At 32.9% G+C, this 23,391-nt stretch overlaps 1 protein-coding gene across 1 annotated transcript in view; it reads left to right on the plus strand.

The window, feature by feature from the left end:
• LRRIQ1 (leucine rich repeats and IQ motif containing 1) overlaps nt 1-23,391 on the plus strand; it is a 113,886-nt gene that overhangs the window by 77,525 nt on the left and 12,970 nt on the right. Inside the window, exons 25-27 of the mRNA XM_075491633.1 lie at nt 14,076-14,208; nt 15,783-15,843; nt 20,808-20,928. Coding sequence (XP_075347748.1) covers nt 14,076-14,208; nt 15,783-15,843; nt 20,808-20,928 — 315 coding nt within the window. The remainder of the gene's footprint in view (nt 1-14,075; nt 14,209-15,782; nt 15,844-20,807; nt 20,929-23,391) is intronic.

The following is a 23,391-nucleotide window of genomic DNA, read 5'->3' on the forward strand; positions in this document are numbered from 1 at the left end:
AATACTAACTCTTATACCAAAGTCTTACACCTTTTACAAGTTTCATGTAATCTATAAAATAGATGGTAAACTTAGACAATTTTACAAGGAATTGCAAGTAACTCAAATATTTTAATAAAAATGTACAATCATGCAGTGATATCTGTGTAACTTCTATGCTGTTATTTCTATAATGCACATCTTCCAACTTCATAACTTTACAGTTCAATTCTTACCATGTGCAATAGAGAAAAAATTTAGCAGTTGTTTGAAATTCGTAGGTTTGCGCTGTTTTGATGTATGCACTGCAGATATTTTATCTGGCTTATTTGTATAAAAAAGGTAGAAATACTGAATTTTCCAGTTATTTTTTAATATGTATTTTTTTCTCATATTCTTAAGAAAGTCTGCATCCAGAGATAATATTTTTGAATAAAATTTTATTTAGGTGACAATCTAGAATAGTTCTTCCTTTGCAGGTTTATTGTCACGTTAACTAATCCAACATGGTTATAATTTCATAAATTGCTACATTTGTAGAATCTTGTAGGTAACCCAGTGCAGGTAACAAGAGAAAGAAATCCAAGTAGCTAGACAAAAGAAGAACTTTATGTCACTTTCACAATCATCATTAAACAAGCAGATGATTGATAACTTTAATTTTTTAATGGTTTCTAAATGCAGATTGAGTATCAGGGTTACTAAGAAATTGACTGTGTAAAGTCCTTTAGCTAAAGCTCTTGCATGCTTATTGTTTTCTAATATGAAGCAAGCTTAGTAATTTTCAGTTTATGAAGAGACCAAGAATATCTTTTGTCAAAGATAGAATTTAACTTTTAACAAGGGGGAGTTTAAACACTACTGTATATTTCGAAGTTAAATTTACTGAGAATTTGCTTTAGTAGCTGATGTATATTTTGTAATTGAGAGATTAGTAGTGAATGTAAAAAGAAAGGAAGCTATGTGCTACTAAGGCAGAAAGTTCTGATTTAACCTACCAATGACCTGGCTTTGTTTGTTCAGATGACAGTTCTAAAAGTGTGCAGAGAATATTCCCTTTTAATACAGTTATTTGCCGCAAGCCGTGACCTCACTGCCTGTCAGGGAGCAGGTCTGAATTGGCCCTTTCTCTGATATCGTGACATTGCTTCTGTTGCCTCGATTGTGACCTCTGATTGCATGATACCCCTGAGAGTTCAATTTAATAAGCGTGACTCCTGACTCTTAGCCAGGTCTGCCTTCTTAGGTTTTGTCAGACTCTACTTGTAGTCTGGTCTACATATGCTAAAACACTGCATAGGCTGTCATCATACCATGTGAGTTGTGTGCACTGTATTCAAAATTCTCTTTCAAACATCTCTCATTTATTGCAAATGGAAATATTTATAAAAGCTTACTTGGAATAAATTTTAAAAGTTGCTTCTTCCACAATTATGGCTGCTTGGGATTTTTGTTTTTTATACCTTTGTACAAATAGTTACTATTATTTCACTATATTAGTAAGCATGAGAGTTATCCATGCATCATACTAATTCCTTACCTTGAAATTTGTTTTATTTCCCCTGTGAGAGTGTTATATACTTCTATGACTTCCCATCAACTCTATGTTTGTTCATTATAGAAATAGTAGGGGCAAATCCCCTTTTTTCATTGCATAATTAATACAGCTGCACAAGGAGACAGTATTGATGAGCACCCAGAGCACTGTGAGATGTAGTTATTCAGGACTAGTCAGGTGAAAGCTGAAGAATCTGTTTGGAATCCAGGAGAAGGTGAGTAGAATTAAGACTTTTTAAATATCACTGAAAATTAGGTATCTTTGTTTTAGTGACTATTTTGCTACCTCACTGCATTCTTTTCTCCTGTTTTCCTCCTCTTCTAGCCAGAATCCTGAAGGAGAGTCTGTTCAGAGACCTGACTGCCTTGAGGATGATGCTATTCAGACATTTCTCCAGTTTTAGTATCCCTTGATGCATTCACTGAACCAGAATATGGAGAAGTTCAAAGATTTGAAAGAGAGTTTCAAGAACTGTGGTACAAGTTACAGACAAGTTTCTGTATTTACTTACATACATTTTTTGTATTCTCATTGCAGATACATATACCTTTTTCTAGCCTCTGTATCAGTACCTCTAACATACTGCTTCTGGTCAATGTATTTAGCTTTTCAGAAAACCAGAAAAATCTTGCTGAACAAAATAATGCTTTGTGGTCACTTTTATAGTTAAATTTAAAAAAAAATCTGTAAATATCACCATTTAATATTTCTCTATTTCTTCAACTGTTTTAAAGAATTCTGTTTGACTTTTCACTCAGATTACTTTGTGTTAAAATTGTTATATCTTGTATGAAAAGGAAAGTACATTAGAATCTTTCTTACAAAACAAGTTCTCCGATATAAGGCAAAAAACAGGGGAGTTTTGTTACATTCAAACTTGGCAATGAAATGCTATTCATTCTTCTTCATGGCAGTGACTATTACAGTGCAACTAAAATCTTGGTTTGGCCAGTTAAATCATATTTAATTCTTATAGCAAAAAAATACCATATTTTAATCATATACATATTTAATCATATACAAATTCCTATGTAAGCTAATACAATTTTAATAGCCTAATTTAGTCTATAAGGTTGTAAAACTCATAATATAATCATCCATTCCCTTCCTCTGAAGTAAAGAGTCTAAGATTAGCTATTGAAGTTCCTTAATCTCTAGTGGGAGTTTGCTTACCTAATTGGAATTTATGGGATTTCACTCCTTTTTTGGATCAGACCTTAATGCTCTGTAAGTTCTTGTGCTATTTGCAGGAGCTTAGATAATTGCCTGCAAACAAGCAAAGTTAGGAATGCATAACTGTTTTACCTGTTGTTAGGCAACAGGTAAAACAAATTATACTTTTAAGTTGATTAGTTATGGCTGTCTTGAAAGCTATTGCAAATATAAACAGAATGCACATGAGGCAAATTCACCTATTCAGAATTATCATGGTATTTAACTTATTCCCTCCTTTTCAAATGAATTTTATATATATGTACAGAGAAATATATATGTAAGTCAGTGAGTTGGAGAGTTTCAAAGTGAATTTAGCTTAAAAGTTTAGTAAAAAAAGAAACTAATTTAAACACAGCTACTCTAAGAATAAAATATTTACAATCAAGCTTAAAGAAGATTAAATTATGTTCAGTAATAGAACTGGGGTTTTTGTTTTGTTCATTTTCTCATTAAAAAAAGAATTTAAATAAAGGTCTAAACAAAATTCTGTAAAAGAACAGGAAGAGTCGGGGCTAATTTATTCCTTTTTCAACTCTGATTTCTTCATTCAGTGAGGTAAATCATTCAAACCTTCTCTGCATGGATAGAAAAAACTGTGCCATCGTAGCTATAACTGATCCAAAATCAATATAATTAAGTCAGTTCAATTCCCCTGGGGCTGAATACTCTTGAATATGTGTTGGTTTCTCTAAAATTATATACTGCATTTCAATTATTGCATTTTTCATGTGTTTACAAGCTGAAAATTTCAGTCTAATTAGTCAAGAAACCTATAAGAATACTAAGCTCTTTGAGCCATATGAATTAAGAATTAACCTGGGGCAACTGACAGGCAAATTGTGGTTTTGTTTTGCTTTTTTTACCTGTCCTTCTTTACAAATGGAATTCCCTTTTTTAATAGATCCATAAGACACCGGAATTTCATATTGTTTATTTTCTTCCATGATGTATCAACCAATTAGGTATAACTTAATAAGAAGAATTAGTACTTTTATGTCTATATTTATTTATAGTCACTTGTAAGTTTAGTATTTATGGTTATTTTTTAAGCTGGATATAAATATATGAGAATTGTACGCACTTGGGGATTAACTCACTTTAGATGTAGAGTCTTAAGACAAAGAACCATGTCTATCTGAGACTTTTTTTCCATTGAATTCAATGAGCATTAAATCAAACCTTGTTTATACAATGTTTGGCATAATGACAGGCCTGATCTTCAGTGGTACCTCTGGGTTTTACTATAAAGTAAATTAAACAGCAGCCTTGCACTTAGTCTGTGTAGACTTTGTGTGTATATTTGACAATGTAGAGTAGTTCTGCTGTTATGCATTACTGCACTGACAAAGCCGTGAATTGTTGTCGCAGTATCTTCATCAAATACCAACAGGTATTTCAAGTCCACATCAGAAAGGAAGCTGGAGAGTTTCACCCACACAAAATAAAACACTTTTAAATTGAAAATTATATATATACATAATGGATAGAATACATAACCAATTCATAGGTATTCATAACAACTACATATTGACATTACTACCATAATTTCATTATTTCACTTTCAGTGTTACTCTGCATTGATAAGTACCAATCACATATGGTACTCATGTACATCACATGTGTTGATGAACATGAGTTCTTAAAAACAAATTCATATATTATTCAGATAACTATCTAGAAAAAATGTTTATTCTCAAGTAAACATAATGAAGACTTTTTTTAATGTACATTCACAAGCTGTAATACAAAATTACGTTTGAATTACTTGCTCATAAAAATTGAGACAATTACTTATGTAGTGTAAGTCAGCTTTACTGACTAACTTCATGCTGCTCCTGAGTAATTACTTTTTTTTTTTTTAATACTTGGCATACATGTCTTCTTGTGGCATAGCAACCTCAAATTGTTATTTTGAACAAATCTTTTGTTGGATTTGGATTTTTTGGTCCCTTTCTTGTACTTTTAAGTTCTTCAGTACAAACAAAACTTACCTTAATGGTTGTCACACTCAATAAAATGTACTATATTTTGTATTTTTTTCCCTCTTGATAGGGGACAACATAGTAGTTAGACCTCCTGTGCTCTTACAAAATGTTCCTTTGTATTTGTTTTTTTGAGAATTCCTTTGGAAGATCTGATGTCTTAAATAATTTTGCTTGGTTTATTGAATTTAGAGAAAGGTATTCCTCTGACTTGGACTCCATATGAAGTGATAATCTCTTCTTGCTTGGGAATGCTGTTCCATTACTAAGCAACTAAGCACTTCTGTTCAAGTTCTTGTTTCTGTCAGTTAATCTTAAGAACTGGAATGTATAGAAATAAAATGTATCAAAAGATTCTGTAAAAAAAAATTTTATGTTACGCGTCTCTTAATTTTCTCCTGAGCAATATAAAATCCATTCCTCTTTTCAGTAGAGAATGTCCAGCATTAGGGGGTTTATTAATTTCCAAAGATTATGAGAAAAACTAGAGGTAAGGTCTGTACTAGGCAGATTTGGGGGATGAGACAGAAATTATGTGAGAGCGTAGGCGGTAAGGATAAACAAAATAGGCTCAATCTACTTCCATCTTATTTATTCCTTACATTTACTAATGGATAACTAAGCATGGAAATGCTGAACATACCATTTCAAAATATTTTTTTACTCTTCCTTGATTTCTTTGGTTCTTCAAGAGCCTTGACTATCCAAAGATCTCTGGTAACTCTTGGCTATACTCCAGATTTACTTCTCAGCAGTGCTGTTGATGAAATTTGCTCATGCTGAGTGGCTGAAGCAGGTAGTATATAGACTACAGAACACCCTGTTCGTAGAAGACTACACAAAAGAATAATGTGAAAGTACAGCATAGTGCCATAAGGTATTTTATGTACTTTTTGAACTTGTAAAAGCCTGAGTGGATCTTGAAGAATGCTGATTGCAGGAAGGAGTAGTTTACATCAGGAACTCATCTCTTTGTGTGCATGTAGGTGGAATATGATCCCTGTAGTTTCTCCATTTTTGTAGAGCTGGGGTTTGGTTTGGGGGTTTTTTTGTTTGTTTTTTTTTAAGAAAGAACCAACTTGGTTTTTCAAACATGAAACTATTTCATGTTATTTCCCAACCTGTACATAAAACAAGTCTGCCCTTGGGTGGCTGGACTGAGAAACATTAGTCTGTTCTTTTTAGTTGTAATGCAACTTCCATCCGTTTAAGTTTTGGGAACCTGAGGAAGCCGTCTGTGTGTGTCTCTGTGTGTAGGTAGATGGTGAGATACTAACATTTTCTTTATGTATACTCTTCATCCTATCTGTTATTGCTGGTTTTACATTTATTCCTGAGTAAAATACAATCTATCTTCACTTTCACTACAGCGTTAATTCAATATGAAAATTTCTGGCTATCCTAATAGTAGTGCTGTTTATTATACTCTTACCACAATATGAGTCCAACGTACTGAGGCTGAAGAGTTTGATGTTTGGATGCCTTCAATAGTTGCCTTAGTACAAACAAAAATACCCAGAGCAGCTGATACATTTCAACTGAGTGGAATCAGTGACTATATAGCATTTAATAAAAAATGTAATAAGTGCAAAATCATAGACTCAGTCACCAGAGCTTGATATTTGCATTTCCAGACTTGGAAGGTTTCAAAGAAATTAGAATCTTAACATTTCCAAATGTTTGTGCAGTTTATTCTCCTGCTTTTTCTTCTGCTTTTCTTCTGCTTTTCTATGGCAAAAAATTCACATGGCCTTTGTCATTCACTGAGGTTAAAATAAATAACCATATGTTTAATTGCAGTGTTAAATGACTGCTGTAGCATTCTGAAGAAATAAACCAATTTTGCTGAATATTTCCTTGATATGAATGTTTGAACGGTAGTCTACATAACTCTAATTGGTTTAAATGGTACAAAATTAACCAGTTTAATCAAAGGGCAGAATATTGGTTTGTCTTCTGGCTTATCTTTTTAAAGAAATAGTTCTTTATTTGGTGGACAAGAGAATTGCATACAGTTTATTAGAGAGTGTGGACCTGTATGAAACCAGTGCACTACTGTTCCTTTGTTTTTTCTTCCCATCTCTATGACTTATTTTTAATTGACCCAAGCAACCTATTCTTACATTATTATTATTGTTATTAGCCCTCCACTATTCAATCCCTATATCTTTCCCCAAATAGATCTTCAAGTTCTAATCCCAAGATTCACTGCCTGAATCAGATCAGAGCAGTCATAAATTAGCAAAAAATGAAATCAGCAATTGCATGTGTGGCAGCTTCCTATACGCACCTCAGGTGAAATATTTCTTTAGGTTTATAGATCAACTCAGAAAGGTGTTGTATGTCTTAGGAAATATCATGATATGAAACTGATATTGTTATGAAGGAAATTATAGAAGATAGATAAGAAATTGTGTTTAGTGTAAATAGAGGAGTACAGAAAGTGGTGACAGCCCATAAAAGTTGTGAAAGTTGTATAGATTGGAAGGAACGGTGTTTTAATGCTGCCTTGAAGTCAGTGGCAGGAAAGTGAAGCTTATGAAACAATTCAAAGGAAAATGTACCATGTTCACAAGAAGAGTAAAAGACATAAGCAATTTAATATGGAGTAATAGTTTGCAATACATTTGTGTGATCAGAGGATTGCAATGAAAGAGATTCAATAATCTGGAAATACTGGGAGAACTTAATTGACACACAATAGTGATATGAAATGACTCTATTCATCACTATTGTGATATGAATAGAGAGAAATAACTTTAAATTCAAGAGGTGTCTTGAAAGTACACCACTGAAGATTAAGCAAGACTTGGATTTGCCTCAATGTGGGGAAAGGAACAAATTGATCATAACCAATAAGCTAGGGATAAATACTAATTACTGCTGATAAATAGAAGTGGTGGTGTATTCTGCAGAGGCAGGAACAAGTAGCAAAATAGAAAAGAATGTGTGGGAAGGCTCAAGTATAAAAACCTGTTTTCCTTGAATTCAGAAGCTGAAATTTGTATGGTTTCAGTGGTTTAGGAATCTCAATGAAAGGGTTCAGCTTTTACATAATCTAATAATAAGACAAACAGATAACACAGAAAGCACAGGCTGAAATGTGGTAACCACTGAAGCAGGATGAACTAAGTAGGCGAAGCTTTATTACTGGTGTTAATCATCCAGAAATAGAGCATAGTGTAAAAGACAGCAAAAACTAGAAATGAAAACAGGGAGAAAAAGGACAGCCAAAATAAAGACTATGGTCTTAACTGAGAGTGTGGTGGATACCTGGATTCGGTGCAGGAAGAATGAGTGTGAGGGTGAGGTCAAGAACAGTCATGTGGTAAAAAGCAGATGATTACAATAGCAGATGAAGAGATTAGAGAAGAAGGTTTGCAGATGGAATAGTAATATAGTAGACCTTGTTTATAGTCTGAAAAAAAATCTGAAATACCTGGTAAAAAGAGAAAAAGGGCACGAGTTTTGGAAAAAAAACCTCAGAAATATTTTTTTTCCTTTCACTAATTGCTTTTGTAATTTTTTAAAGGCATGCTCTTGTGGGTTGATCAACACTTCCATGTTCAAAACTCCTTGTGATGTAATTGATAATGCATTTTTAAGCATCAAGAAATTTTACATGTCATAACCTGATGTGGTATTCTTGTGAAAAAATTCTATTTCATCTTTTACTCAGCTGTGAACTCACTCAGACACTGCTATAAATATTTTTATTTCATTCATTCTACTCCTAGAGATGCAAGTTGATTTAGTCAAAAGTTACTCAGGTGAAAAAGTAACATCTAAAATTAACTAATCCATACAGTATAGCTATGCCACAAACAATTGTCTTTGTTTTTAAGGTAGAAATGTCTGTGTTTCACTATCTGAAAATTCCAGACCTGAGTTGTAGATAAACGTTATCTGGAGATTCTATAATTTTAAGTGAAAAGAACTCTGTATCAATCACTGTCACATGATACTACCAACTGTCTGGAAATCTAACATATATTGCTAATATAAATGTATTCACTGAATACCTGTGAGCATGCTAAAGACCATTCTAAATAGCATTCTTTTTCCAAAACCAGTATTTTGGGTGTGTAGTGATTGCTATGTAATGCTTAGATGTATTTAGTGACTTCTGACAAAGCAGACTTCTGACAAATGTTTCAAGCTTTTTGTGGAAGAGAAGAAATTCCTTTCATTTCTCTTATATTCTGCTATAAACTTCTGGATGGTTTTGGGGGTAGAGGTGGGGGGTTGTTGTGGTTTTTTTATTATTGTTATTTTCCTCTCTGTTTCCAAATTCTTCAGTTTCTTGCCTTGGTAGCAACGTTATTACTCATGTTGTTCTTGCTTTCTGTTCTGCCTGTATTATACAGACTGTGACAGAAATAATGCCATTTTGTTTGTTGACTCATATATGGAGAAAATGAGATAAAAAGTTGGATTTTAGGTTTGGGATTTCAAGATTACTTATTAATGTGTATAATGGACTTGGTGATCTTAAAGATCTTTTCCAACCTAAACGATTCTACGATTCTATAACATAGCTTTATAGAAGACATAGGAGAAATTATAAATAGCCTTGCAGGCTATATATCATTTTAATTTTCATTCAGAATAATCTTTTTATAGAGTTTGTACACTCATACACAGACTCATATGCACACGCCCTCATAATATATATTGCTGACCAGTAATGTATACCAGAATTCTGACAGATAAGAAAAATTTCAATGTATTAATAGCATAGGTATGAATTTTATACCCAAACTCAGCTACTTAATTCCTATATTAAGAGCACCATTTCCAGAATACATATTGAGAAAATTAACTCTGGTCACATATTTTTTATATTAAGGGAGGGAAACTTAGAATGCTGAAGAAATTCCAAGCCATTCTTTCACATTGTAGGTCTTAAGTTTTCTTAGTGTGTTACTTTATTTGTATTGTACTCTGTATGAAGCAAGTTTTGAAGTGAATTAAATCACCCTCTAAACATAAAATTTAACTGTAAAAGGTTGGATACAGTGCAGACTTCTCCACACATTTCTCTGTTTCAAGAAACATGTGACATATTAAAGTTAGACTTTTTATCTTCCCATCATCAACAAATAGATTTGGAAAAAAAAATCACTGTGTTGAATCAGGTTCCTCAGCATCCTCTCGCATATAAATTGACAAAAGAGTTGAGTAGCTAACTGGGATTTACAACAATCAAGATGGGTGTCTCCTGGGCATAGAATCTGAAAACTAAAATGCAGAATCTGAAAGATCACCCTGAATGTAGACATTGTGTAACCATCTTCCTTCTTTTTGTATACTGGCTTGCTGTTAAGAACACTTGCCCTTGCACTGGGGCATGTGGGTGTGAGGTACTTCCTTAGGCAGTGGGAAACGTATGTTTGAGGTACTCCTTTGGCCTGGCAAGACTTGAATCTCTGGCTTCCACATGCCAAGCTATTCCCTTTGGGTATGTTTCAATCTTTTTAAAGCTGACTGCTACAGCTGAGGGCACAAGATGCATCAGTCTTGGAGAATGAAAAAAAAACTATGAGAAGAAAACTGACTCTATCTAGAACTTAGGGCACTTCACCAGAAGTACTGCACAGATTCTTCACCCTTCTACTTTAACTCACTTAATGGATTATCCTGAGATAGTCTAACTTAAAGTAACATCCATATTTTAAACTGAACATGGGTCGTGCTGTCTCAGAGCATGCCAGGCAAATGAATTTGACAGACGGAAGATAACATTTTTCTGGATCCCAAAGTTCAGGTTCTTAGGGGTTTGCGTATTGATTTGGGGACCTAGAAAATAATTTGTTATTTTCCTGTAATGTTCAGTTCCAAGGACGTTTCAGGTGCCCGGGCTCTTCTGTATAAGCTCTCTACCTAGATGCCCAAAGTCTGTAGGAAAATGGCAATAGCTGCTCCTGAAAGCTGCATTGGATCTGGCCTAAGTGCACAGCATGTGTGTGGATGATTAGTTGGCAACACCTAAAAATAATTACTGTATTAATGCGAAATGTAAGACTATTTCAATCTTAAATTATTAACATGCATGTCATGTAAAAAAAAGTCAAAAAGATTGAAAGCTTAGAAGTGATAATCTAATGAGGGTACGATACTTTAAATACCTCTGTGATTAATTTGGTTTTTGACAGACTTATGCCTTCTTTGATGTATTCCTTTTTTCTTTGATATTCTAAGAGTTGTCTGGGTTTAACAATTAAAGATTATAGGTCTGATCCATTTCAAAGATGCAGAATGCTTGCAGCTCTTTGGAACTTCTGTGGAATTTGTGAGTGTTAGTACTTCTACAAAATCAGGTCCAGGTTTTTAAAAAATCCAGAGCCCTAATTTAAGAAAGCTATCAAGCAAATGCATGTTAATGATACGGATACACCAGATCCTCAAACACATGATGTTCGTAAGTGGAATAGAAAAGTGATAATGTTGTGTTTTAATTCATAACATAGTATTTTTTCATAAGAATTAAAAAGACAGAAGGTAGTATTAAAAAGTAAGAATATGGGTATGTTCTAAATGAGAAAATAGAATACAGTTTTCTGCAGCATTATTAAACAAATTATTGAACAGTGTCTGCCCGTTTGAGAAAAAAAGCCACTGTTAACACTAATATGGAACAAGAATACTCTGTTTAATAGCATATATAATTTTAAGAAATAAAACCCTATTGTGTGCACTTTTATCTTGGTCACTTTCTTGTTTCAATAATTAACATGCAAAAATAAATAAAAATATGTTAAAAATAAAATAAAATTTTATTAAATAAAACCAGTTGTGTTTCAAACATAATTCAGTCAAAAGTTCAAACTGCAATTAAGGCAAATTATTAACAATCATTTTGGAAAAATAACTTACCAAGTTAAAAGTATTCATTTTTTTGTAAGTTTTATCAAAGCTTATTATATGTGCATCTTCTTTTGACCATCACTGACACACAGACTCAGGCATGAACTTCTAATACTGGTTTTAAATCCCTACATAGATTTCCCTTTTAATGGAGGAAAAGGTAAAAAACATTTTAGTAAATGCCTAAATAATACTGATCCTTTTAATAGGAAGAAGTAATTCTCCTGAGAAAGATGGTAATACTGGACCAACTTTTCTGTAAATACAGATAAGAAAAAAACTAAAGATAATGTCTTGGGGAATTATTCCTCATTGGAGAACATATGCTGAAAAGGAGAAGGCTCAATATCCAGGACTGCTCTTACAAAGTCATGCAGAATGTTTCTTACTGCTGTTATAAATCAGCATCTTCTTCATTTGGAGAGCTATAAGGGTACCAGTGTAGTTGCAGACTTGGAACCTATACATTTTCAAAATGTAAAGGTCAGAAAGCTGTACTCCTGAACCAGGGGGTAAGTATGATATTACCTTTATGATACTACCTTCCCAGGAAGGGGAAGGTAGTATCATACACTTAGAAAAGAAGAAATGGCTCCCACTTTAGTCAAGGAAGGTGATGAACTCTGTAATTAGGACTCTTTCTATTTTAATATTTGGCACTGATAGAGCAGTTCACTGCTTGATCTTTAGTCAGCCCTCACAACCTCATTTGGGTAGATACAGTGACTCTCCATCCAAGCTTTTCATTTTCTGTCTTCCTAAGGAGGTGTGTAAAAGCTCTTTACATCAACTGAGGATAAATTCTTCTGCCTAAGTTCTAGTCTGTGAGTCACTTGCAAGACATATATGACTTCATATTCTGGACCAGGGCCTTGCCTAATTTTAATAGGTTAATTATGATTTTGACAACTGAACATATTAAGCCTAGGGAATGGATTTGGTTTGAATAGAGATTCTCTACACCAAGACAGATGGAGGGCACAACCAAAAGACATTTGTATTTCAGACTCTGAAATAAGAAGCTATGCTACTTTAACAATAGTCCCTTAGAGCTAAAAGATTAAAGCAATGAACTCACTGTAAAGCCAGGTAAAATGCAAGTGAGGAGCTACATTTTGCAGCTTATGCAAAGTAAATTACAATTTTTACAGAAGGAAAAGTTTAAAAAATGCTACAGGTAATGTAGCAAACCTCTTACAAAGGTGAGTTGGTGAATAGCCTGTAACTTCAGTTTATGTTGTCAAACCATGAATGAAAACTAAGGCTTAAAATATGAGGAAACCATTCACCTCAAAGGCAGTTCTAACATCCCCCCTTCCCCCCTTTACAATTACTGATAGTTAAATCATTCATAGTGGGCAAATGGACTTGATACAAAGTGGAGTGACCTACGTTCTTTGCTGGTTCAAGTGCAAAAGGACAGGTATGCTCGTACAGTTTACTAAGCAACTTCTAGTAGCTGCTGAATTTACCTATCACGGAGAGAAAGAAAAATCTTTGAAAGGGAAAAAGGAATAATCAGCAAGAGGGAAGATAACTCAATGTCATCTGAAATGCAATTCAAGAGAAAAACAAAATACTTCAGTACAAAAAAAAAAAGTTTTCTGATATCTCATAAAAGCCCTGAGTCAAAGGTGCCAAAAAGACATAACCTATGAAGCTGATGTATAAGGACAGAAAACAAAAAGTTATTCTAATCCATTAATGTCCCCATACAACAACGACGCTTCCTCTGCAGGCTCTTCCAATTCTGCCATTCTCTTCCTTAATCTTCAAAACGGATCTGGTATTCACCAGAATGGTCCCAAAAACTGAAGGATCTCCAGAATTGTACAGCTTTTTTTCATAATGTTGCTATTTTATTCTCTGTCTTTGTGTGTCTTATGTGATCCAAAAGTAGGTACTAATTTGTGAAAAATAATTTCATTTTTATGTATGCGATTGCTTTGAAATCCAATATCAGAAAGTGCCATTAAAGTGTCTTAATAAATCGTATCAGTAAAAGATAGATCAGAGGAGTAAGATTGCCATGGGTCCACTCTTGCATATAATGTTGATTTTTTTACCTTATAGATTGGTAAATAGAATTATAAATATACATGACTGTGTATTTTTAAGCATAGAGATAGCAAAGTAAGCAACATTCACTGATGCTATGACAAGCAATTTATGTATACTATATGTTTCCATATATATTTCAGAGAATCTTTTTTCCCAATAAAAATAAATTTATTCAGAAGGCCAATATTTAATCCCAAAAGATAAAATAAACCATAAAATTCAAAATGAATTTAAAAGTATTTCTCAAATATATCTGAAGAAATTCAAGTTAGTTGGGCTCTTTGCAAGAAAAGGAAGTAATTGCCTTTTTTCTTTTGTAAAAGGCAGTAGGCTCAAAGTTGATCTGGGGAATCTTAAAAAAATTATATTTTAAAGTAATAATGAAAGACAGGAGTATCTGTTTTCCTCCCCAGGTAAAAAAGAAGAATTTTCTCAGCTGGATACTACTTTAGATGAGAAATTACAAGGGAGAAAAGACTTTACATACCAATGGCTTCATACACAGCTTTTGGATTATGAAGCAGCAAGTTCCAGAAATATGAAGTGGTGAGGTCATTGCCTTTAAATTAGATTTTTTTAAATTTTAAATTTATCTTGTAAAGTGAAACCTAGGTTAATAGTTCTAAAACAAACATGACTTTGTAGCTAGCAGACAGTTCACCGTATTTCCGGGTCCCAAACATGGTACCCTTTATTACTGGTTTAGTAGTCATTATACATATACTTCTTCCACAGTGATAATGAAATGATACACAGTGTAGAATCTTATGATAAATATCTACATAGCTATATGCTAGCAATGCAGTGTTTTTTATATTGTAAAGAGTATTTTAAAAGTGCTTATTCATCATATATTTTATAACTATTGGTATATATTATGGTTTTATGTAATTAGATCAACTGTAACATTACCTATATTGTTAGATTTGATTAAGGAAGTAAAAAACCCACTTTTTAACTAGATAGTATGTATTTATATTTTGTCTTCAAAACATAAACCCAACTTTTACATCTTCATAGTATACTTCAGTAAAATGTTGTAAACATGTTCCTTCTATATTTAATTTTGCTTATTAAACAGGTAAAATATCAGTACAGTTAAAGAAAAGGTTAATCTCATTCCTTAACTAACATGAAGACATAGTACGTATATTTTGGTCATAAATTCAATATAAACCATTGATATCTTAGTGAAGTCATTAGTAGACACAATGCCAAGCAGCTCTAATAAAACCAAACAAGGTGTCAGCAGGCAAGCAGTGGATTTAGTGTAAGCATTTTAACTTTATTTTCATTAAAAATGTATTTAATTTGTAATGAAATTGAGTGCATATTGTTATGTTTTGTATGGAAAAATATTCCACATTTCTAAATTGTGTCAGTGACTGTAGGAAGTATATGCAGCACATATTCCTTAGAAAATATTTATCTGTCAGTCATGTTCCGTAATAGTGAAACACTCCAAGTGTTTGTTTAAGATAACTGTCATGACTTTTAATTTGAATGAAAACACTGGAACAGAACTTATAATGATGTTTGAAAGTAAGAAGACACAGAGATTTATAAAATAATTTTTTTAAATGTTATTATGTTACCTCTGCAGGTGTGTGCTATGCACTAGTATTTGTACTGACATTTTTTAAGATTATGATACCATTTTTGAATGTGGGAAAAGTCCCACTGATTTCCATTGGAACATCACTGGTAGACTGTTTAGAACAGCTGATACATTTACGTAACTGAAAACAATTTTATTCCTATGTAATGTGACAACTGATTTGGCTATAATTTATGTCAGTACATGCAAAAATTCATGCATGGTTGCATTTATTGACATTTATATTTTTAAATTAGTATTCTATCACAGAAATAAACAATATTGGTTGATAATAATGTCTTGATTTTAGTGTTAAGTACAAATATTTTAATATCAATTACTCTGATACTTTAACATTATCAGCTAGTATTAATTACTCTGATACATCTTAACCATGGAAGTATTTTAAATAGTATCATTTCTACTTAAGCAGGAGTGTTTCCAGGAAAAGTTTCTGTCCAGGTATTTTAGTGAACCCAGTACCATGGGATTTATTGAAATTCCTGTTCCACATTTTTCCCAGCTGTCGTTTTTTGCCTGAGTTAGATCCTGTGATACGTGACAGTAGACGAGTACAACTTGTGGTAAGAACTTGTTTCCTTGTGGGATTCTGCAGAATTCAGTTATGCCTTGATGGTGTTTTCAAATGCATACTTGGTGTAAAAACAACCAGGAGATTTTTTTGATTGAATATAATTCTTTAATGTTGTCTCTATTTGGCAATCAAGTCGCCCATTGATGGAGATCAGACGAAAATGTTTGAGCACAAGAGCCCATGTGTGTACATAGGGTTCTAGTTTCATAATCTGATACTGGTTTTGTTTTTAAGACATCAAATGCTACTGTGTGTTTTTTAAAGCTTCTAAATCAACCTTTTAAAAAATGTTTTAAAAAAATTAACTATGGTTCAGCACTAATTACATTATTGACTGAAAACATGTATTCTTGTCAATCAGACAAATTTAAATGTTCTTAAATTCTGTAAGTCACATACCTAAATCATATGCCCATAGTGTCATTTATTAAAAGACAGTAAGTTGGACTACTATATAAATAAGGTGACATTATTAAAAACAGTATATAAAATCAGACCTATTCCTACAATTTATTTTCTATAGTTTTTTACATCATAAAATGCCCTCTACTCTTTTCATGATCATTCTTTTCTTTGCACAATTTAAAAAAAAGTTGTATTTTCTGAAATGTGTAGTTCTGTAGGTTGGCAGGAGGGGGAATATGAGTGATATAATAATCTGAAGATTTACAAAATAAAGAGTCTCAGTGTCAGAGACACCCAAAAGTTCCTTTGATAGTGAGCAGTGTTATGATGCCTACAGGCCAATTTATACTACACATTTTACATTTTATTGCCAAATTAGCAATATTCTTGTTGATATAATTATGTGGGGGTTAAAAAAGTGGGGCAAAAACTTACAAACTATACAGAATTAGTGTCTTATATTCCTATACATAATGTAAAATGTTGCATAAAAAGTATTTCCCAGTTAGATGATGTGTCATATGCCTCATTCTGTACTCTGAGCAATCGTGGCCCTTTCTAACCTGTGTCTTCCTTAGCTTCACCACCTATGCATATTGCATGTTTTGGAAATGCTTCCATAAACTCTTCTGAAGTTCACTGTTGAAAAAATGCTTTTAAGACTTATATGTTACTATTACTATTTTCTTTAAGTCAGATTTTGTCAAAGATTTTTCTCTACTGTGGCGTGTGTCCAATTCTTAGGTTGCTGTTAAAATTTAGCGACTGAAATCATGAACCAGGCAAACATTGTGATGGGTTTTGGTTGCAGCAGCACTAATAGTTATTTGTTAGGTAAAGTCTAAAACAGTAATTGCTCTAATTTGAGCAAATCATAATCTAATAATGTTATCTAAATTACGCATTATGTAATTATCGGTAAGCATATGTGCACATAGGTAGATTGTATCTTATTTACAGTAAGCAGTTCTGTCCACAAAATACTGCTGTAATCCCACAACAGTATTATGTGGTGTGCCCACATAACTGGCAATGTTATGGGATTGTCACAGCCTGTGCCACATAATTACATAGCTGTTCCACATGAACGAAATACAGAGAAAAATGCAATAGAAGGTCAAAAAATAGAAAAAGGAATAAAATGTACCTCTAATGCAGAAAGCAGTACTATATAGGTGGTGAAATAATGATGTGGTTTGTACACATAGACAGCTGGAGAATTATTGTTTTAAAATTTATAAGGGTTCTTTTAACATCTAAAGGTTGAAATGTGAAATGTGAACACACTCCTAATGCTTTTGCACAGTAACTCAGTTAAAAGCTATCAAATCATGACAAAAATGAAGTTAACACTTAGCTGCAATCATTATCAAAAAGTAGGAAAAGTTCTGGTAAACTGAAAGAAAGAAGAAAATATACATTTAAAAAAAAAAAAAAAGATATAATTAAAAGAAAAAAACATTCATTCCTGGGCATTTCCAGTAGTTTATTCGTATGTCCTATGCTCTATCATAGTTTCCTGGTGTGTAATAGGATCCCTAATCTGTATGTGTTACATAAACCTGTATTCTGAAAGTACTAGATTAATATAATTTTCTAACTGATATTGTGCACATTTTCTAACTGATATTGTGCACATTGTGATCTTGTGCACATTCCAAGAATTTAAGACAGTCTTTTTCATGGATGCAAAATGGAATTTCAATGGTTGCATATTGACAATAAAGTCTTAGCCTTTCTCATTGGGCAATAAACCCTATGAAGTAACCTGCAGTAAATCTAAGACCTTATTATGTTAATCTTGATCATTTTGATGATTTTGCTTACTACTACTACTACATAAGTGCTTAGGAAGGCATGCTGACTTACAGTTTAAACTGGGCACTTGAAATTAATATGATTTTGCTGAATGACAGGTAGGATAGTCTTCCTGATTCATCTTTGTATATAGTTTAAGTTACCTACATGGTTAACCACTTCCCTATTAATCAGTATCTCCAAATCATTAAGATATAACTTGAATTTAAAAGCACTTTTTACGTCAGAAGGTTAGAGAATATCTTGATAATTTAACGTAGGAATAGACAAATATTCAGATGAGAACTGTATTCAAGGCAAAGATTCCTCCTCATTGAAATGAATTTCCAATTAATTGGATAAAAAAGATTTGTAGTAATAAAACTAAGGGCAAAAAATCTGAAGAGTTAAATATGGTGATCACTACAGACGGAAGTCCAATACTGCACTCTGTGAAAAAGCATACCAGTATCTTAAATTTCTTCCAAATTTTTGGCTTTAAGCTATAAATGTAAAAGGGAAGGTTTTAATTAGCTTCAGAGGACTTTCAATCAGGTTCTTTACAAACCTGAAATTAAGTTTGCTCCAGTGATTAATACAACCTTAAATATTACTCTGACTGTAATTGGTTGAAAACACTTATCTTTATTTGAAAGAAAATAACAAATATTTTACATCAGAGGGCCAGACAGCCCTATTAAAATCTAGCATATGACACTGAATATTGTTGTCTACAAGATGATGAAGCCTCAGATTCTACGATTAGGGATTGGATAATAATTCCGTGGAAAGGTTAGTTGTTTAAAATACTGTGGCCTCCTGGGTCTTTGGGAATCGGAACATTAGAAAACTTCTGCTGTGTGTTGAAACAGGTAAGATGGAAATAAGAATGATCAATTCCATTGGTTTGAATCTCTCTTGAGCATCACAATGGTTGCATTATTTCAACTAAGGAAAGACTAATAGCTTTCTATTTAAAGATTTTGAACATAGGGTACACTCACAAGCTTAAAGCGATTATATATATTAAGGCCACAAATATAAAGAGTTGGCAGGATAAAACTGTCACTCTTTTCAAAGTTTCTTGACACTGCTATGGAAGAGAAAATAAAATATTGTTGTTAACAGCAATAATACAGCCTGCTACCTGCGCAAAGCAAAACTTTAAAATCATGGTCATTAAACATATAAAAGACAAGCATCACAAAACAAGGGATAAACTTTCTGTGCTGACACAAAGGGTACGCAGTCAGTAAGGAAGAGTGTAAAATCTCTGTATCTTTGGAGTTCTTGGTTTGAAAATGCATGAACTTTTTAATGAATTTTACATTAAACAGTGACTGGGTAAAGACAAAGAAATGAAACAGGTCTCCATTTCATCTGAGTTCTCTAAGTTAGACTGGACTACAAAGCCTGTCTGCATTGGTGCAATGCTGCTCTTGGTACAGTCAGCTGGTTTGAACAGGAAGTCTGGAGATTGTCTTCTCCAGAGTAGCCTACAACTTTATAGTAATGGCATTTTCCTGAGAAAAAGGGAACTGCAGGCTGCAGCCCCCCGAGGAAGGAGTTGAGACCCAGTCTCTCAATTCCTGGTCTAGCTAGTCTAGCTACTACGATATTATGCAAAACTTTGGTGACATTACTACTAGCATAGTCTTTCCTTTTTTGTTGTTTGTTTGTTTTTATAAAAAATGGACTCTACTCAGTCACGTAGCCTCTGAAAGGATTTGCGGCTTTTCAGCCCACATAGAGGAATGACTTAATCTGCCTCCTGGACTCCACTTCTGAATGTCCAGAGACTAGAAAATTTAAGTTATGTCCTTATGTTCAATACTTCCAGCTGACTGGCTCTAGACTGGGGATTTTGTAGATTGCTCTTCTGCAGTGTCTGATTTTCCCCCGTCATTGTTCCTGGCCCTCAGTATCTAGTCAACAGTATTGTTAGATGGCTGCTTTTGAAGTTGAATAGCTTTTCATTTCAAGGAAAGGGAGTTCTTGTTGAGTAAATGTGAAGAAATTGTGAAAATGTGAAGCAAACCCAACAATCTGCCCTTTACAGTGTGTGGTATCTTCCAGGTCAGTATTTTTTAACCTTTGCCCTACATGTTCCCAAAACAAGGACCCATTGCTAAATGAAATATGGTTTTCATTTCTATTTTGCTGTATTTATGTGCAGGTACATTGCCTTATGCCAAAATGTACCTCCACTGGATGTTAGAAGTTTATAATTAATATAATACTCTTACCTAAAGTATAATTAAAATGCTGTCTGATGGTTATGGTTAATTAGCAAAAACTAAAAGATTACATTACTTACTGGGCCCTTGACTGATTGAACTGATACATGTCCTGGATAAAACATAAATATTGCAGAAAATAATGCAATATGACATCTCTGACATTCAACTGTAACTTAAATTATAGATTGGTCAGTAAATGATCTTAAGCTGTTTAAGGTTTCATCAGCCGTCTGCAAGATTAATTTTCTTCAAAATTACTGTACTAAAATGTTTTCTTTTGTTGTTGCACTGACTCAGATCACAAACCACAATTTTAAGATCGGCTCTTATTTACAAAAATGCTTTGACATAGTGCATTTGTTCAGCCTAGGCAACAATAAAGGATTGTGGTATCATTTTGAAGAAGGTTGTTTGACAGACCCTGTTTGTTTATTTGGGGTAATGTGAGCTGCATTCAGAAAATGTTATATTTTGTTTCATGATTGTGTACATTCTCTCCCACTGCTTCCAGGCAAGCCCTGTAAGCAGAGAAGACATGGATTTAGACCTCGTTTCCATGGCCAGTGGAAGTGCTTTGACTGAAAACAGAGAAAAAAATAAGCAGCCACACAGACACTCAGCAAGATCTTCAAGTAAGTTATGGTTTTTTTCAATATCAGTTTTAAAGATCACTTTAAAATGCTAGGTGGAACTGAGCATGCTTGGAATCCCTAATGACACATGCTACTTATCTTTCTGTTTCTTTCTTACCTAAAACCTTTTCATACGTTTTTTACAGTTCTGTTTAAAAACTGCATCATTAATATCAATAGACTTTCCTCTAGTGATTTTAACCCACGGGAAGTTCCCTGTGATGTATGCTAGGTCTTCTGATGATTGAGTTCTTAAAAGATTTTCTTTTCTCTAAATTACAAAAACAGAGTGGTTTTTTTAATGTTCTCCTTCTTTTTTTTTGCAAAAGAGATTTGAAAAATACGTTTTGTTAACTGAATACCAGAACACATATCCTAATCAAGCCACAGATTTCTGTCATGTTGATTACCAATTATTCTGTACTATATGCATCCTACTGAACTTACTATAGCTCGGTGGCAGAGGATGCTTTTAAAGCCTTATATTTTTACCACTCTAACATCATACAAATTAACAAAAGAATCTGTATATAGGAAAAATGAAAAAATAATACTTGAAAGTCATAAAATGGTAGCATTTTAACTTTCATGTTTTATTTTGTGTAATAGGACTGAAGAAAATGTTAGTATATTTCTAATAATGTGACATACTATATTTTGTCATTTGTGTACAATGTCTTTTCCAAATAAACACAACTCCAAACCCCAAAAATGTACATTACAGAAAATATAAGCAGTATTAAATAACTTTGGCAAAATTATTGAAATTCCTGAAACTGTTTAAGTAGTGAAGTTTCTTGAAATGCTTTATGTCAAAATAGAAATTAGGTTATTTCATAAATTATATGTAATTGCTGGATTTGCTTTTTTGATTGTTTTCATAAATACTGACTTTTCACTTTCAATGAAAAACAAATGAAAATTCAAGGAAAACATGTAAAAATATTCGATACTCTTTTTCTGACATACTTTGTAAAGGCTTTAGAATAAAGATTTGTTTACATTATATTAGTCCACCACAGGCAAAAAATAACAGAGAGTACAATTTGTCCATGCTTATTCACTTGATTTACATTCCTAAAATTAGATTAGATAAAATTTATCATCCTAGTCTAAGTTAATCGCATCCATGGCGAAAGAATATGATTCTTTCTCTCTGCCTGCCATCTTAGAAAAGAATGAATTGTGTCCAGAATTTTCCTGTTTCTCTCCATTGGCTAGTGATGAAGCCCCACCATTTAAATTAGATGAGATTCTTAACTGCTAAGATCCTGATTTAGGGAAGACAAGTCTAACCTACTGATGCCAATGACCAAATTATCATTATATTCATATATTCAGAATAGAATGTATGCATATCTTGAATAATTGATTTAAATAGTATACATATTCTATGTATAAATTATATATGTGTATATATCCTATATATAGTATATATATTGTGTCATACAATATGAATGCAGAATGCATATACTCCATTCATATTAATGTATAACTGCTGTCTAGATTGTAATCTACACTATATTGCCATCCAGAAAAATGAATAAGAATAAGCTCTTTTGACGAAGACAGGCATGTAGAACTTGCTTAAGTTAGGAGCTTGGGAACAGTAAAGAAAAATAGTGTCATTGTATTATACCTTCAAAAAGAAACGACTAGGAAAGAATCAGGAAAGAACAGTCAACTGGCAGACTCATAAGTACAAGAGACAGAGAGACAGTTTACAGTGTGGTAATATATACATATTTTCATAAAATACACATTTAGTACAGCACAGTTACGTATTCATTCTCCTTTCAGTAGTCCAGGAACTAAGGAAAAAAAAGGCCTAGGTCTTACATCTTTCTACATACGTTTCTCTATGTGCATCTATATAAATTTTTTCATCATGGATTTGAGAAATTAAACAATGATGAGACATTAAATTGTAATGCATATTTTATATAAAACCAGGCATTACTATTATCTTTGTACAATTTCTATGCAGTATATAAACACATTTATTATATTAGTTCTGTTTGCCGAAGACTGTTGCTTTTCAATGACTGAAAATAAATCATTAGCTCTGTGGTATCCTTAATCTGAAAACATTAGAAATTTGCCTTTATTTATAATGTATTCATTATAAAATACTTTCCTGTTGTATTGTCTCCCTTGGTTTTGCTTTCTGAAATATTTAATGAAGAAACCTAGAAACTATTTTAGTGATTTAGTAGGTGTATTCCTTTTGAGTTAGCCAGTACTTGTATTACCCAAAAGCTTAGAAAAGATGCTGTGACCTTAGAGGTGCTGCCATTTGAATAAATTGTTAAATCAAGTTCTTGTAGCATTTTTTCAGGAGAATTCACCCTCAATGGTTTGACAAAACTTTAATTAATAAAAAGTTACTAAGTTCACTTTGCAACATCCGTAATCCTGGTTGTTGCTTAGAATTCTTTTTAATTATTGGTAGGAAGTCTCCAG

The sequence above is a fragment of the Mycteria americana genome, chromosome 1, assembly GCF_035582795.1.
Source record: "Mycteria americana isolate JAX WOST 10 ecotype Jacksonville Zoo and Gardens chromosome 1, USCA_MyAme_1.0, whole genome shotgun sequence".
NCBI classification, from domain to species: domain Eukaryota; kingdom Metazoa; phylum Chordata; class Aves; order Ciconiiformes; family Ciconiidae; genus Mycteria; species Mycteria americana.